This window comes from Notamacropus eugenii, chromosome 2 (assembly GCF_028372415.1).
Source record: "Notamacropus eugenii isolate mMacEug1 chromosome 2, mMacEug1.pri_v2, whole genome shotgun sequence".
Classification (NCBI taxonomy): Eukaryota; Metazoa; Chordata; class Mammalia; order Diprotodontia; family Macropodidae; genus Notamacropus; species Notamacropus eugenii.
The window spans coordinates 297,511,319-297,527,028 of record NC_092873.1 but is presented as its reverse complement, the minus strand read 5'-3'; the positions used below and the strand labels follow the sequence as shown (position 1 = coordinate 297,527,028).

Genomic DNA, 15,710 nt, shown 5'->3' with positions numbered 1-15,710 from the left:
TATGACTGAAGGTAATCACACAGGATTGAATTAAAATGAAGAACTGAAACACACATTATTTTCTTGGAATCTTTTCCACTTAAATTCATCACACATTAAGTAGGGAGTTTAAAAAGAAAAAAAGATTAAAATGTTTTAGATCCCAATACAGGCTTGAGCAGGTAGTTTCAAAACCTAAATACTAATAAAGGTAATATGAAAATGTCAATGACACTAACCTCATCTCTCAAATGCTTAATGGGAGTTATTTGTAAAATAAAAGAGTAAAAAATTATGTTCTGTAATGTGACAAAAAATCTGTAATCCCATGATAACATTTATCTTGTTATTTCACGGATAAAATTTATATTCTCTCTCAGAAACAAACAGGGCCGACTAACAATATGATTATCAGTGCAAAATCTTTCATGACTCAGTGAAAGGAGAAGATGCCACAGACACATCTCAAATCGAATTATTATATGCTTATCTGCACCACACCTTTATTGTTGAATTTTGACAATTTTTGGCATCCCATAAATGTCTCCAGAGAAGGCTGAAGTGATTTGTGGTGGGACAGTCCATCCAGCTAATTAGACAGGGGCTAAGAGGTGGGGGGTGAATATCAAATAAGTTTTGGTCTTATTTTTTCATAAGTTAGTTGAGTTATAATAATAATTTAGTTCATTCAAGGCAATGAAGAGAAACTCAGAACTATAGAAGAACATTTTGAACAAAACAATTCACAATCGTCAAAGGCAAATGACTGATTGTACTGAGTTTATCATGGAGGCTAAAGATATTTACCTGATGGATTTGCTGCTTGAGGAAAATCCTCCCCCCAAAACGACAAAGCTTTCTCTTAGAATAGGTTTCAAGGAAATATGGAGCTTTTTTAGTCATGCTACCAATACTTGACTGAGCTACATGCACAAAATTCCCAAACCTAGGTTGTCAAAAGTAGTGAATATGAAAAATACTGCAGATTTGATGACTCCACATGAAGACAAAGATGGGAAAAGTGTTTCCATGTCCCAGAAAAAAATTGACTCAATCAAGGGGTATTAATGAAACAGATGAGATGCTCGAAATGGCTGCCAGGCTGGTCACCGAATGGGGACTTGATAATTTGGAAAGACGCAGGGACCACTTTTCTTTCCATTTAAAATCCTGCAGTTGTTGCTATTGGTGCAGTTCTGCTGCGCTTATTTCATGGTTCCTTCCAATATCAAAATAGGGGAGGGAGGGAGGAAAAATAAAGTATTTAGGATCCATTCCACGTCAGAAGAAAACAAATCCATAACTTGCTGCAAAGGCCACCAGTAACTCCACAGCACAGAGCTCCGTGTTTCTGCTCATTCTCAGGAGGCCATCCTCCTGATTCCAGGATTCTTAACCAATACAGTACCAATAGGCATTTCCCCCCATATGACCTTCTCATTAGGATTTAAAGCACATGAGGTCTCTGTCCTGCAAATAGTGGAGAATATTTTGGTCAGGTATAAAATGGAATAATTTCAAAGTTAATTTTCTATAGGTTGAAGAGCTTCGAATGGAGTAGTCACTTCTCACCCTGACTTCCTGACTTGGAGGCCCAGGTTTCCAAGAGTCCCCCTCTCCAGCCTAATTTCTGCATTGGTTCATGTAAACAAAACACAGGTGAGTAAAGTCTCTCCTCTTGAGCTGCTTTTACCGTAAATCAAGACTTCCTGAAAGTGTGGTGTTGGCTAAATGTAACACAGGCAGAGGGTGGGCTTCTGTATTGAATACCCAGTGGTCTAAAGGTAAAAGGTCATCATTGGAGAAAAGCAGATACAAATACCTGAAAATGAAAGAAAGAAAAAAGTAGTGTTTGAATCACATCAATTAGAATTAAACAGAAAGGATGAATGACACATCCAGATGTTAATACAGAGGAAACCAACATCCTTTTTTGAGCAATGTATATGTACATTTTACCATGAGTAATTTGTAACATAGTGATGCCTTTTACTATGACATATCTAACAGATGAAAACTTTAAAATTTATTTTCTTTTCACATACCTGAATCACATACAATAAAAATACATGTGAAATTCAAAATTCTAGAATGAGAGCCATCATAAAGCAATTTTTGGGTGGCTATTTTTTAACATTTAAACTATGTACAACTGCAATAACATATTTTGGTGGTATGTAGTACAATTAAAGATTGCTTCATGTTAATTTCCCAGAAGGAATGAAAACTAACAAAATATTCTTTGAAGGCAGAATAAATCTGGTTTTGAACAGAACTTTTTGCCTAGCTGGTGATACCTTAGGAGGCTTCTGTGTTCTCAGATCAAATTACTAAATAAGGCTCAAAGGGCACTGATTACAAACTCTAAGGTTTTAAGGTAGGTAAAATCCACTAATAGTAGCACTGCTCAAATTGACACAAGGAAGAAAAAGTAAAGAGGTTCTGGCCTTCTTGGTGGTGATACAGTATCACTGCAGGAGAAACATTCTAAGTTATACTGTGTTACTTAAAGGGACTTAAAATGTCAAAACTGAAAGATGTATAAACTAAGTTTGATTTGTGTTTGGCAAATTCCAAACTGTACCTTCTTGGATAGTCAGGATGATGTGGTGGTAAACAGTTTTGGAGTCTGCCAGTCTGGGTTCTAGTCCTGGTTCTAATTACCAGGGAACTATGGGCAACTCATTTAACCTCTGTCAATTTTCTCATCTCTAAATTGTACTTCACAGAGGAGCTAGGGATTACAGAAAGAGGTAGACATCAGGCTCATCACCTGCATTCTATCTTCAAATTTGACAGACAGATCATAATTACAGTACCAGAAGGGTGCTCAAAGAATATCTGATCCAATGCCCTTATTTTACGTGAGAAAATTGAGATCCAGGGAGGCTGTGACAAAGTCATGAAGTCAGCACTAAGGATCTGCACCAAGGTCAGAAAGCAGGCTGGAGGAATGAGCAAAAAAAAAAAGAACCTGACCATAAAGAACTTTTATGGTGATAGGGTGACAGGACTCTCAAGACACAAACCCTGAAGATTATAACCTGACTCCAAAACAAGTACTATCAAAGCTAAGTATAGCTTTGGCACAAACTCAACTAAAATTCCTAAAAAAGATGGAAGACTTCAAAATGTTCCTATAAATAAAATGAGAGAACTACAGGAAATAACTGAAAAAGAAAAAGAACCATGGAAGAAAGATTTGGAAAGATAATCAACAGTGTGGCCCAAGAGGTAAAACCTTGCCTAAGTAACAAACTCCACAAACGTTAAAATGGCTCAAATCAAAGCCAATGAGACAACAATACTGAAAGAAATGGGAAGGCAGGGGGGTGCGCAGAGTGGGAGAACGAGGAGGAAAAAGAGAAGGAAGGTATCTCATAGCAAAAAAAGCTAACCAGGCTTTTAGGGGATAAGCCTCCAAAAGCTGTGGTGATATCAATTTATAAATAAGATATTATGAGAAGGGACAAACTTGGAGGGAAAAACAATCACAGTTTGGGACATGCTGTCCAGCTCCTTGGCTTTCTTGATCCTAAGGTTGTAAAACTGTAATAATACTAACATTTATCTACTTCACACTGCTGTTATGGGAAAGGCACTCATAAATTGTAAAGCATTATGCAATTGTGAATAGCTATTATTACTGATCTTAAATGATGGCTGTCGATAAAAAAAGACATAGTGAAACTGTTTTCAGAGAGAAATTGAAGTCTTGGTAGTAGAATTTTTAAATCAGGTAGAGTCCGTTAAGGGGATCCCTGAACTCTTTTTGAGTAGCTAAATTTTCTAGAAACACTGGATCTAGAGCATGCAGGCAGCCTTGAATGTGTCAAGGATACCCCCACCTGACATAATTTATTGTTTGCACCCCAAGCTGAATTTTCTGTGTGTCCTTGGGAGGCAAGGACAGGTGCCAGTTATTCTGCGGGAAAAATGCTTGTGTGTGTGTGATCCTCCTCTCTTCATAGTCTAGAGATTCCCAAGGGAAAAGAATGGGGCTTTTGCCATCAACTTGCTCTTTCTTTTCAGGAGGGAACCCCGCCCAAGCCACATCCCTTCCTGCTTCCTCCTCCTTTTACTGTACTGTCATAAATAAGTAAAATTCTGTAAGGACTATGAACTCTTTGGGTTTCACATGCTTCACAAATAGTATGAAGGACAGCAATCAATCAAGGGCCTGGAAAGGTAGGAAAAATATATGATAGGACTGGTAACAGGGAGCCACTACAGGAGGGAGAGTGAAGCAGAAAGAGGGAAGAGAGGGAAGGAGGCAAGAGGAAAGACAGACAGAGAAAAAAAAGTGTAGAGGTGATATGGTCAGATCTTTTGTTAGGAAAATAGCTTTGGTAGCTATATAGAGATGGATTGGAGTGGGGAAAGGCTTGAGGTAGGAAGACCAAATAGGAGGCCATTGCCAAAATAGTATAAAAGAAAAAATTGCCACCCAGCTAGATATATAGAGTGGGAGAGAAGGCAAAGATTCGTTCTTGAGTGACTAGAAGGATGGTGGTACCCTTAAGAGGAATAGGAAAGTTTGGAAGAGGAGGGGGATTTGGGGGAAAAGATAACAAGATAACAAGTAAAGTAAAAGATAAAAGTAAGATAAAAGTTAAGAAGTTCTGTTTTAGACATATTGGCTTTGAGAAGTTTACAAGAAATCCAATTTAAAATATTCAAATAAGCTGCTGTTTTTGCAAAAATGGAACTTAAGACAGAGATGCTTTGATAGATCTGGAAATCACCTGCAGAAAGATGATAATTGAATCCTTGGGAACTGATGAGGTCAGGTAAGATAGTATTAGATGGTAAGCACAGAGCCTCAGGAAACAGCCCTGATTAATGGGTGTGATGTGGATGAAGATCCAATAAAAGAGACTGAGAAGGAAGTCAGACTGATAGGAGGAGACCCAGGAGAAGAAAGCTGTGTCATGAAACTTCAGAGAGGAGTGATCAACAGTGTCAAAAGCTGTAGAGAGGCTATTTCCCCTCACCCCTTAGCTGCCCATTTCTATTGAGAGCATTATTTGTCTCCCAGGTCTTGAGGTTCAAAACCTCAGAGTTATTTTTGACCCTCCCTTCTGCTCCTATAACTAACCAGTAGAAAAATCTTATTGATTCTCTCTTCATCATAATCTTGCACTCAATTCTCCTAATTCCACTCTCAGTGCCACCAGCCTTGTCTAGGCCCTAATCACCTTGAACATAGACTACTCTAATAGCCTTTTTTAGTTCAACTTCCTGTTTTCAATTCCTCTCATTCTTCAAATATGAGGTGCCAAAACAAGCTTTCCATGTCTCTCTATTATTCAAAAACCTTCAGTGATGCTCTTAGTTCTTTGATGCATTCTAAACTCTTAACCTGGAACTGAAGACTCTCCACAATTTGCCTTTTCTAGTCATATTTTGCCTTATTCTCCTTCATAATTCAATGGGTTTTTCTCTCATTTTTTTTTTGCTTACATTTCAAGTTCCAACACACATTCGCTGTTTAGAACAAACTGAACTATAGCTATACTCCAAGCTCACTTCACCATTTCCAACACCAATGCCTTTGTACAAGGCATGAAAGGCAATTACACATCTTGTGTCTAACATGTGCCAGACATGAGGCTGAGTGTGGCGTTAACATAAGGATAAAAATCGAAGAGTTCAAGCCCTCAAGAATATTACATACTAACATAGGAAACAAACATGTCTTAAAACATTACAAGTTTTTACAAAAGAGTGGCCAGATTATGGGGAGAGGAACTGATAGCCACCGTGTTACATCCTACATACACAAGCCTTTTGCTGCTCTTCACAGCTGCCAGGGCATTCCCTCTGAAAGGCCCCCACATTTCTTTTGCATATGTTCTGCATTTACCTACAAACATACATGTATGTTCCCCTCCACTCCCATTAGAATGTAAAATCCTCAAGGATAGGACCTATTTCATTTTTTCTTTTTTATCTCCAGTACATAGTGTAGTGCCTGGCACATATGATAGGTACTTAGTGAATGTTTGTTGATAGACTGAAAGAATACATTCATTTCTTATCTTTACTTTCTAAATTTTTTATCTTTCTTTGAAGTTCAGTCCAAGTGACACATCCTCAATTTCCCTGACTCTCCCAGTTGGAAATGTACATTCCTCAAAGGATTGTTTTCTTTTTGTCTAGTACAGTGTCTTACATAATAAAGTACCTTACGATAAGCACTTATGTTTACAGAACTGAACTGAAACTAATACAAAATACAAGAAGACCATCCTACAAAGGATTACATTTTCTGTCTTGTTTGTTTTACACTTTTTCTAACTATACGTCTATTCTGCACAAAGTATTGCTAAGGGCTATAAATACTTTCAACGAATAAGAGGAAAAACATGCTTACAAATGAAATAGTTATATAAAAAGTTATTTCCAGCCTCTCCTTGTAATCATTTGTTAATGTGGTCTCCTAATCCAATGAGTAGCATCTTGATTCCTGTCTGCCACGTATCCTGTTTCTGAATTATGCAGTCTGTTTATGACTTCACTAGTGCTTGGTGCATCATGCTGACTTATAGTCATGCACTCCCCTGGTTCCCTTTTTGTTAGAGGGTAGACACAGCTTTCCAGTTTTGCCATGGTGCCCTAACACCAAGAAGTGAAGTCAATCTTTTATAAAGTGTCTACTATATAGGATATTCATTCCTCACAGAATTTATCTCATCTGAAATCTGTAGAAGTTTACTATTCTATCTAGAAACACAATCCATTATAATTAGGATGCATCATCCATTAATAGATCACACAGTAAACAACTTAAAATCACAAGAAGGGACATCTCCTTACTTCAGTGTCTCCGCAAGGAAGAAGCTCTGCTGCACGTCATCATAAGCAGGAGCAGAAGAATACACATCCTTGATCCCAGAAAATCCACCTCTGACCCGACAATACTTTTCTATAGCCTGTGACAGAAATGAAAGGAGAAAAAAAGAACAAAACAATTCCATAGAATTCAAAATTTGATGGCACAACTTCAGCTAATCACAATATGCTGAAAGATTTAATAACTGAAAGTAGGATCTGAGAGTAGGATCAAATGGAATTTCCATAATGAAAAGCATTAATTGAAGTGTCTTTCTTACAGTATAATCTGTTTAACCTTTTAACATTTTGAAGAAATACTCTACCTTTCTATTCTGAAAATCAAAGTAGAAGGGTCTCCAAAGGCACTGTCTCTCTGGTTAAAATGCTTTACTTCTCTATTTCAATCTCCAGAGCTGAGCCCAGTGCTTTGCACATAGTAAGCACTTAATACTTGCTTCATTCATTCACATAGGAACTTTAATGAAAATAATTTATAGTTAGCATGTCAAGTGTATAAAAAATTGGGGATGCTGAAGTGCTTAAATATTTGTTTTTGAAAGTACCAAGTATTTCTCTCTCATTCTGTTTTCATACAGATATGTTTGACACCAAAAGCTTTTCAGACCCTGTGGGGCCCCACCCCAAGTCTCCTTACACTTTACAGCGCCACCCACAAGTACTTTATAATCCAGTGACACCAGCTTCCTCGCCATTCCTCAAAACAAGACATCCCATCTCCCAACTCTTAAGTGTTTTCCCAGGCTGAACCCCATGCCTAGCATGCTTTTCTTCCTCATCTCTAGCTCCTAGCTTCCCTGGCCTCCTTCAAGTCACAACTAAAACTCACCTTTCACAGGAAACCTTTCCCAATTCTTCTTACTTCCCTCTGCTGAAAATTTCCAATTTATCCTGTCTACAGCTTGCCTGTCCACAATTGTTTGCATGTTGTCTCCCCCACTGAGAGCAAGGGCAAGTTTTTGCCTTCTTCTGTACCACCAGTGCTTAGCACAGTTACTCTCATATAGTAGTCAATTAGTAAATACATATGCACTTCCCGCTAAGGAAAACAATGGTGTGGAGCTCCACCTTATCTACAAAGCACTGCACAGGAAGATAATGGAAAATTGTAATAAAAATCACCTCACAAATTGGAAAAACCGTAAAAGAGGAAATGAACCTCTAAAACATGCAGCATTAAGACCTGATTAAACCAGACCATCCCAAGAACACTTACAGATGAAAACAGAAAGACAAGAAACAGACACAAAGACTAGTGTCAGCATTTCTGTAGTGCTTCATTCTCAAGACTGAGAGTAGTGAAATCACTAAAGCTGAACTGTCACACCTTAGTACCTTACATATGAGGAAGCATAACTAGTACTTAAAACAGAAGACATTTCTGCTGAAGGTGATAATTTTGTAGCGATAGAGGGGCTGACTTTTCAAGGTATCTCAAGAAAGAAGGATAATAAAAGAATGTGAAAAAAAAACCCCAAAAAGCCAAGGATGATGCTGTTTAAATAAAAAGGTGACCAAGAAGACATAACTCAAAGCTAAATTACTCATCTTTTCTCTATAAAATCTTTGAGAATAACTGATGAAAAAATACATTGAGAGTATCCATAAAGAAAACATGGAGACAGGAAAGCTTTCTTTACGACAAATGACAACTTCCCAGCAATAAAAATAACAGAATAGCACGGTGAATATATGTATTCGCATGGTTTAATGTTCTCTGGTTTAAAAAAATTCACTAGAAAAAAAAAGACAACCCAAAAACATTGTGCTTATTCATAGTTAAGATGATATAATAGGTAGAATCACAGAGATAACTTTTCCCCACACCTGCCACAGGTATTCACTACAGTCATGGAACTTTTCTACCAAGTCCAAAACAGGGATTCCCTATAGATAATAAAGTTTTCTGGATGCTATCTATTGTTTGCAAACACTATTCTGACTACACCAAGGACCATACTACAGGGTTTCCTAAATGAGATCCATAAACACTTATAAGAGTGTTAGCCAAGGATTTCAAAAACACCTTGGACTTACATGAACTAATGCTGAGTGAAGTTGGCAGAACCAAGAAATCACTGTACACAGTAAGCGCAAAACTGTAGGATAATCAACTATGACAGACTTAGCTCTTCTCAGCAACATGAGGATCTGAGACAATTCCAAAAGACTCATGACAGAAAATGCTACCTACATCCAGAGAAAGAACTATGGAGTCAGAACGGCTATCAAAACATACAACTTCATGTTTTTTTCTTTCTCATGGTTTTTTCCCCTTTGGTTCCATTCTTCTTTTACAACATGACTTAATGTGGTACAGTGCATAGAGCACCAGTGCAGGAGTCAGGAGGACTTGAGTTCAGATCTCACCTCAGACACTTGACACTTACTAGCTGTGTGACCTTGGGCAAGCCACTGAACCCCAATGACCTCATCCTGGGTCATCTCAGTCATCCTGATCGATATCTGGTCACTGGATTCAGATGGTTCTGGAGGAGAAGTGAGGCTGGTGACTTTGCACAGCCCTCCCTCACTCAAAACAAAGTCAAGTGTAAGTCATGTCATTATTTCTCTGATGGCATGGTCTTCTTCAGCAACAAAGGATGAACACACAAATGTGGACTGTACATGAATTGTACTTGTACAACCTACATCAGACTGCCTGCTATTTTGGGGAACGGGGAGGGAAGAAAAGGAGGGAGAAAAATTTGGAACTCAAAATCTTACAAAAAATAACACTGAAAACTATCTTTACATGTAATTGGGGGGAAAATACTATGGGGGGGGGGGGGGAGGAGTACTAGTCAAACAAACCAGAGAGGAAAAATCATTAAAGAAAAAGAAAACACTTCCCTGATTATGCCATGTGATTGGATAACTTGGCTCAGTGGGTAATTTTATCAATGTATAGATGTATATCTTGGATAGGCACTGTCCAGATGGACAATGAGATGAGCCCTTGGACCTTCCAATTACCTCTTTTCATTAGTAGAATGCCTCTCACCCATTGACTTTAACTGAACTCATTTTCTTAATAAAGAGTGGCATTCAAGTGCCAAAGAGCAAAATCTATCTCTGAATCTTGCTGTCCACTTGCTCATTCAATCTCAAACAATCCAAACCTTCACCACCCCCATATCCCATGCCAGATATACCTGCCCCTTCCACAGTACCCTTCAGAATTACTTCTCACATACTCCCATCATCTTGCACTCATTGTGACCTGGATTTCCTCATATTAATGCACATTTCTGGCCATCCTTTCTTGTATAGGTTGAATTTTCTCTCATGCCCTTCAATGGTTCCAGTGGATGAACTTGCAAACACTTTCCTTCTCATTGCTATTTCTAGACATTCTCTTTAACATCCATCACACTTAGCCACCTCTTATTTGAGGTTTATTCTACCTAAATTGATTACTTAATTTTTATCCTGGTGGCTGTTACATTCAGCTACCCATGTCTTTGCCCTTCTTTTTCAAGGAGTTCAGTACCTGGCTCACTGTCATCTCTCTTTCTCAATTCTTACCCTTATACTAAAGAACTTGTGCTTTCTTAAAGATGCTGACTTCTCAGTTCCATAATCTACTCAAGTCCCATGAGCTGCTCTTTTACTTCACTTTAGCTACACACAGGAATGCTTATACTCTTGACCTCATCATCCCAAAATGTTCAAATTCTGTTACTAACTCCCAAACTCCCTTATCTTTACATAATTCATCATTCCATCTCTTCCTATGCCTCATTCTTGCTCACCCTATATATCTGATACTTATATCTGGATATCAGTTGTAAATTATATTTTTATACCCACAGTATGTCTCGCATATACTCCTTCCTCTCCACTTACCCAGCCAATAAACAGAAGAGAGGCAGTCTGAATGCAATGAGAAAAGGGGATAATGGACAGACAACCCAAACACCTCACCAGTACTGATAAGGAAAATTTTAGTGCTATTTAGATCCTTTATGGAAAATTTAGGGTTACACATGGATCAGAAGAAGAGGATGGGTTTTGACTACTGAAGTGATCTGACAGTGAATGTTCTTTAGGTCGAGATTTACAATTTTCTATGAAAAAAGTGTTTAAACACAAGATAAACTTTATTCCTGATCTCGTGAAATTATCAAGTTGTGAAATGCTGGAATTTGATTTAATTAGCTTTATTTTACATATAAACACGTACCAACTCACGTACCAACTCAAAGTGGGGAGGTTAGCATCAAGACCAAGAACTGAGGTAACTTTGGCCCTAATTCAACTTTAATAAGAACTGTCTTGGGGAAAGGAATGAAGAGAAAGAGAAGAGAGGACCCTAAATGAGACATGCCTGTACTTTCCTGGCAGATAAGGAGGAAAAAAACCATAATGGAAAAAACAAATAAACAAAAGACAAACTGAAAAAAAGAGGGCTGTCGATCTTTTATTTCCCAGGTCTACATTCTTGCTATTCCATTCACATTTTTAACTTTATGATGCTTGACTCTAAGAAGAACTAAAGTTTCACTTCAAGAAAAGCCTCTAAAATGAACCACAGATTTATTATGACTCACTTATAGGGCTTCCTGGCACTTTTGATTTTTTTTTCCTAACTTCATGAGGCAGAGAACATAGTCAGAATAAGGAAGCTCTGTATTGAAAATTTCTTCTATTCTGTTTCAAACAAAATCAAAAATGTTCAGAGAGGAAGAAGTCTAGATCTGTTAAAAACATTTTCTGGTAAAAAGCAGCTTTGAAATGGCACAATTTAACTGAAATTCTTTCCATTTTAATTAGCAATTCATTAGAAAGGACAGGTATTTAGAGAAATTAGATACATAAAGAAAATAGGAACTACCTATTCTAGTAAATTAGTTGCCTAGGTAACCATATCTTTAATGGATGATGGATAACCTGAGGTCTTAGGTAGATAGAAAGGAGGAAATGAGCTTTTAACTTTTTGGAATATATCAATTCCACAAGGAGAAGCATAATGGTAAAAGCAAGTTGAATAGTTAAATAAATGATAGCTCTAATTGAATGCAACATATTCTATAAGAATAAAGCTACAATTTGAATACTAACCTAAGATTACAATGCCCTTTACATATATCATCTCTGTTGACTTTTTAATAACCCTTTGAGGCAACCACTATAGGTGTTAATAATATCCTTATTTTACTGCTGCTCAAGGAGGCTTACACAGAGTCAAACATATGAGCGGTCATTCATTATTAAGAGTGAGATTCAAACCCATATCCTTTCTGACTTCCATTACAGATCATGACTCCACTCAGCCAGCTGGAAAACAGGTTAGACTAAATTAGGGTTTAGACCTACATCTTATACTCCATACTATAACACACAACATGACCATTAAAGTTCCATCATAAAAAATGAGAACCACCAGATCTATTAATTTTTACAGTTTGTGGTTTTGGGAAGAGTTTTTAAACAAAAAAGGAATAGAGGCAATCAGGAAAGATAAAATAGATTAATTTGTATCACAAGAAACTGAAAAACTTTTTGTATGAACAAAATCAATGCATCTTAGGATGCAAAGTCAAATGAAAGAAAAAAAATCTTTGCAACAAATGTTTCCAAAAAGGGTATGATATTTGAGATTTAATAAAAAGATATGTGGAATTAACACAAATCTCTATGACAAAGAGGCATTTCCCAGAACAAAAATGGTTGAAGGATATGAAGAAAAAATTCTCAAAAGAACTGAAAAAAGCAAGAAAACTAAAAATTTTTATAAGTCATAATTAATAAGAAAATTACATTACAACAACTCTGAGGTTTCATCTCATACTCAGCAAACTGGCAAAAATATCAAAAGATGAGAATCATCAGGGGATTGGATGGAAGAGCTGTGAAACCACACACAGAAATAAACTGTTGTTGGAACTAGGAAGTTCAACCATTCTGGAAAGCAATTTGGTTATTATGATAAATAAAAAAAATTATGAAACTATCCATATTTGGTTCAGGGACCCTGCTGCCAGATATATAACTAAGGAGTAGGGGGTAGAGGAGTGGGAGGGCTTTTATATACACTAAATTATGCAAAGCAGCACTTTTTACGATAGCAAAGAACTAGAAACAAAGTAAATGTCAACTGACTGAAAAAGATAAACAAACTATGGTGTATAAATACAAAGAACTCAGAGACAAATAGAAAGAATCATGTGAATGATAACTAGAACCAGGAAAAGAACATACACAAATGAAAAGAACAAAAGAAACTGTTACATAATTGTAATGACCAAGAAGTTTGGTTCTGGAAACAGTTGGAGAACTGTACGTCTCTCCTAAGACAATGGACTTGCCTGATAGGCGGATTCATTTGGCTGAACTCTTTTTTTCTCTTTTTTTTATTCTTTGTCACGAGAGATAGCATACTGAATAAGGGACAGAAGAGGGATATGGGACATTGGAAATGAAAATGAAGCAAAATAAGAGATGTTATATTTTTTAATGGAGCAGGAGAAGGAAAGAATGTATGTCACTTTATAGCTTGTCCTAGTTCTTTGTTAAGTTTGGTTGCGGATGAAAAGGTGAAAGTGGTATCCTCATAAGCACAAATAAAGAGAGCCAGAACTGGAGTAGAGCAAAGACATATGCTTCAGGGTTAGCTGTAGCAATATGATACCAGGACAGGTAACAGAGATATGAATTTGATAGTCATTTTCTTAAGGCAAATACGCACTGGGCAAAAATTGCCTAGCTTCATGAGGCCAGCCATCTCTTCTGGCTTGCTATCAGTCTGCTATAGCTGACCACCTCCCAAAAGTTTAAATCTATTACAACAACTTTCTTTAAACTAAGCTAACATAAACCTCTGTCAGAACCACTTTTACTACCCTGGCCTCCCAGTTCCTTCATCTGTTAAATGAAAACAGGTCTTTAGATGCTCAATGGCAAAGATGAAGTCCAAGCTTACTGTAGGAAGGCTTTACTTCTTCTTTACTCCCCTAAGCTAAAGGGATTTTTCACTTACCTCAGTTGCCTCCCAGCCCCACTGCCTGTATTTGGGGTCATGAGTGAATCTCCACATGTACCAATAAGTTTCAATTACTTCTGGGCGGAGAATGTAATACTTTTCATTCTGCCGCACAGCTACGGCCTCTGCACCACCATCAAATTTGAATGCTTCAGGACCCAGCTTTAACACTGTAAAGAGACAAATAAACAAGATAAAGGACTCTACGTTAGGACGTTTTTCTTTCAAAGGATATTAAATGTGAAGTAGAGACCCTGTAAAATGTATCTTTAACAGAAAACAAATCTAGTTTTTGATTCTCTTTTTAGAACAGCTATTAAGAGTTTAAAGATGGACTAAGATTTTTAGGACATAGGATATAATTGTATTTCTCTTGAATAATTCACTCCAACCCAGTAGTTAATCTACCTATATGACAGGAGTACAGTAATCTTTTTTTTATAAATGATATAAACACCAAGATATAAACATAAGTGAATATACTTTCCATTTTATGCCCAAATAAAGTGTTAGGTGGATTTATCCTATGTGAAAAGAAAAAAATGTTTTGTTTTTTAAAGTAGGGAGAACTAGACAAAGGATCAAGAGAATTGTTAGCTTCTTTTTTAATGCATATGAATGGGGAAACAGTTTAAAAATTAAATTTCATTTTTAAGATTTCCTAATTTTCAATTAAAGCAAATTTTCTACAAGAAACACTGTATTTTCACAAAATTTAAAGAAAATAAAAAAGTTTAGAAACCTTTGGGTACCAAATATTTTTTAATGAGGCTGTAAAAATAATGTGTTTACCATAACAGAAGGTCTAAACCATCTTTAGAAGCTTGGGCCAGGGCCCGAATTATCTTTAAGTTAAGAATTTCATCAGTAAATACTCCAGTTATCAATTTCTAAACAAATGGCAACACTCATCTTTTAGGATAACAGTGTGTCAGCTACCAAGCAAATCAAAACTGCATGAAGAGAAAGAATTTTCTTCCCTATCTCCCAACCCCATCTTCTACTGAGATCCTATTTGAATGCACGCTGCAACTACCTTTACCTGCAGCTTCTTCTAGTTGTCCCTTTCTGATGATAGTATTCAGAAGTGATAGCTGTTAAAATAGTACATCTACTCAATCCTTCCTTCAAATGGAAGCGTTTTCCTACATATAGCAGAAATAGCCTCTCAGGGGATGAAAAGACAGGACTTCAGCTGAAGTAATGGCAGGAGATGCTAGAGCAAAAATATTGTGGGTCCTCTTGTATTTCTGTATCCTCTCTTTGGATGACCACATTGGTTCCCATGGATCCAACCATTATCTCTATAAATGATCTCCATCTCAGATCTATAGAACTAATCCTTGCATCTCTCTGCAGTGCTTATCCCATATTTGACAATTCAAGCTAGAATGTTCATAGATATCTTAAACTTACCATGTCCAAAACAATTCATTATCTTTCCCTCCAAATCTACTCCTTTTCTTACCCTTTTTTAGTGTTGCAGAAACTGTTACTCTTCTAACCAGCTGGGTATGTAACCTTAGCATCATTCTTGACTCCTGATTCTCAGTCTACTCACATAGTCAATCAGTTGCCAATTCTATTTCCACCATATCTATCACATCTATTCCTTTCACTCTACCGTCACAGCCACCATCTTGGTTCACTCTTAGTACCACTTATCTGAACTACTGCAATAGTCTCCTATTCTAATTAGTCTTCCTTCTTCAAGGGTCTCTCTCCTCTCAATCCATTTCCCATACAGCTACCAAAGTGACATTTATAAGGCTTGGGTTTGACAATGTCATTTTTCTGCTTCATAAACTAGTGGTTTCTAATTCTAACATAAAATATAAATCTTTGGAATGGAATTTGAAGTTCTGCACAACCTGTTTCCAACCTACTTTTC

At 37.0% G+C, this 15,710-nt stretch overlaps 1 protein-coding gene across 1 annotated transcript in view; it reads right to left on the bottom strand.

Moving 5' to 3' along the window:
• Window positions 1-449: 449 nt before the first annotated feature.
• The window catches only part of MAN1A2 (mannosidase alpha class 1A member 2), a 219,124-nt gene continuing 203,863 nt past the window's right edge, over window positions 450-15,710 (bottom strand). The window contains exons 11-13 of the mRNA XM_072644497.1: window positions 13,817-13,989; window positions 6,799-6,914; window positions 450-1,801 (exon numbers count right to left, since the gene is read on the bottom strand). Coding sequence (XP_072500598.1) covers window positions 1,669-1,801; window positions 6,799-6,914; window positions 13,817-13,989 — 422 coding nt within the window. The 3' untranslated portion in view covers window positions 450-1,668. The remainder of the gene's footprint in view (window positions 1,802-6,798; window positions 6,915-13,816; window positions 13,990-15,710) is intronic.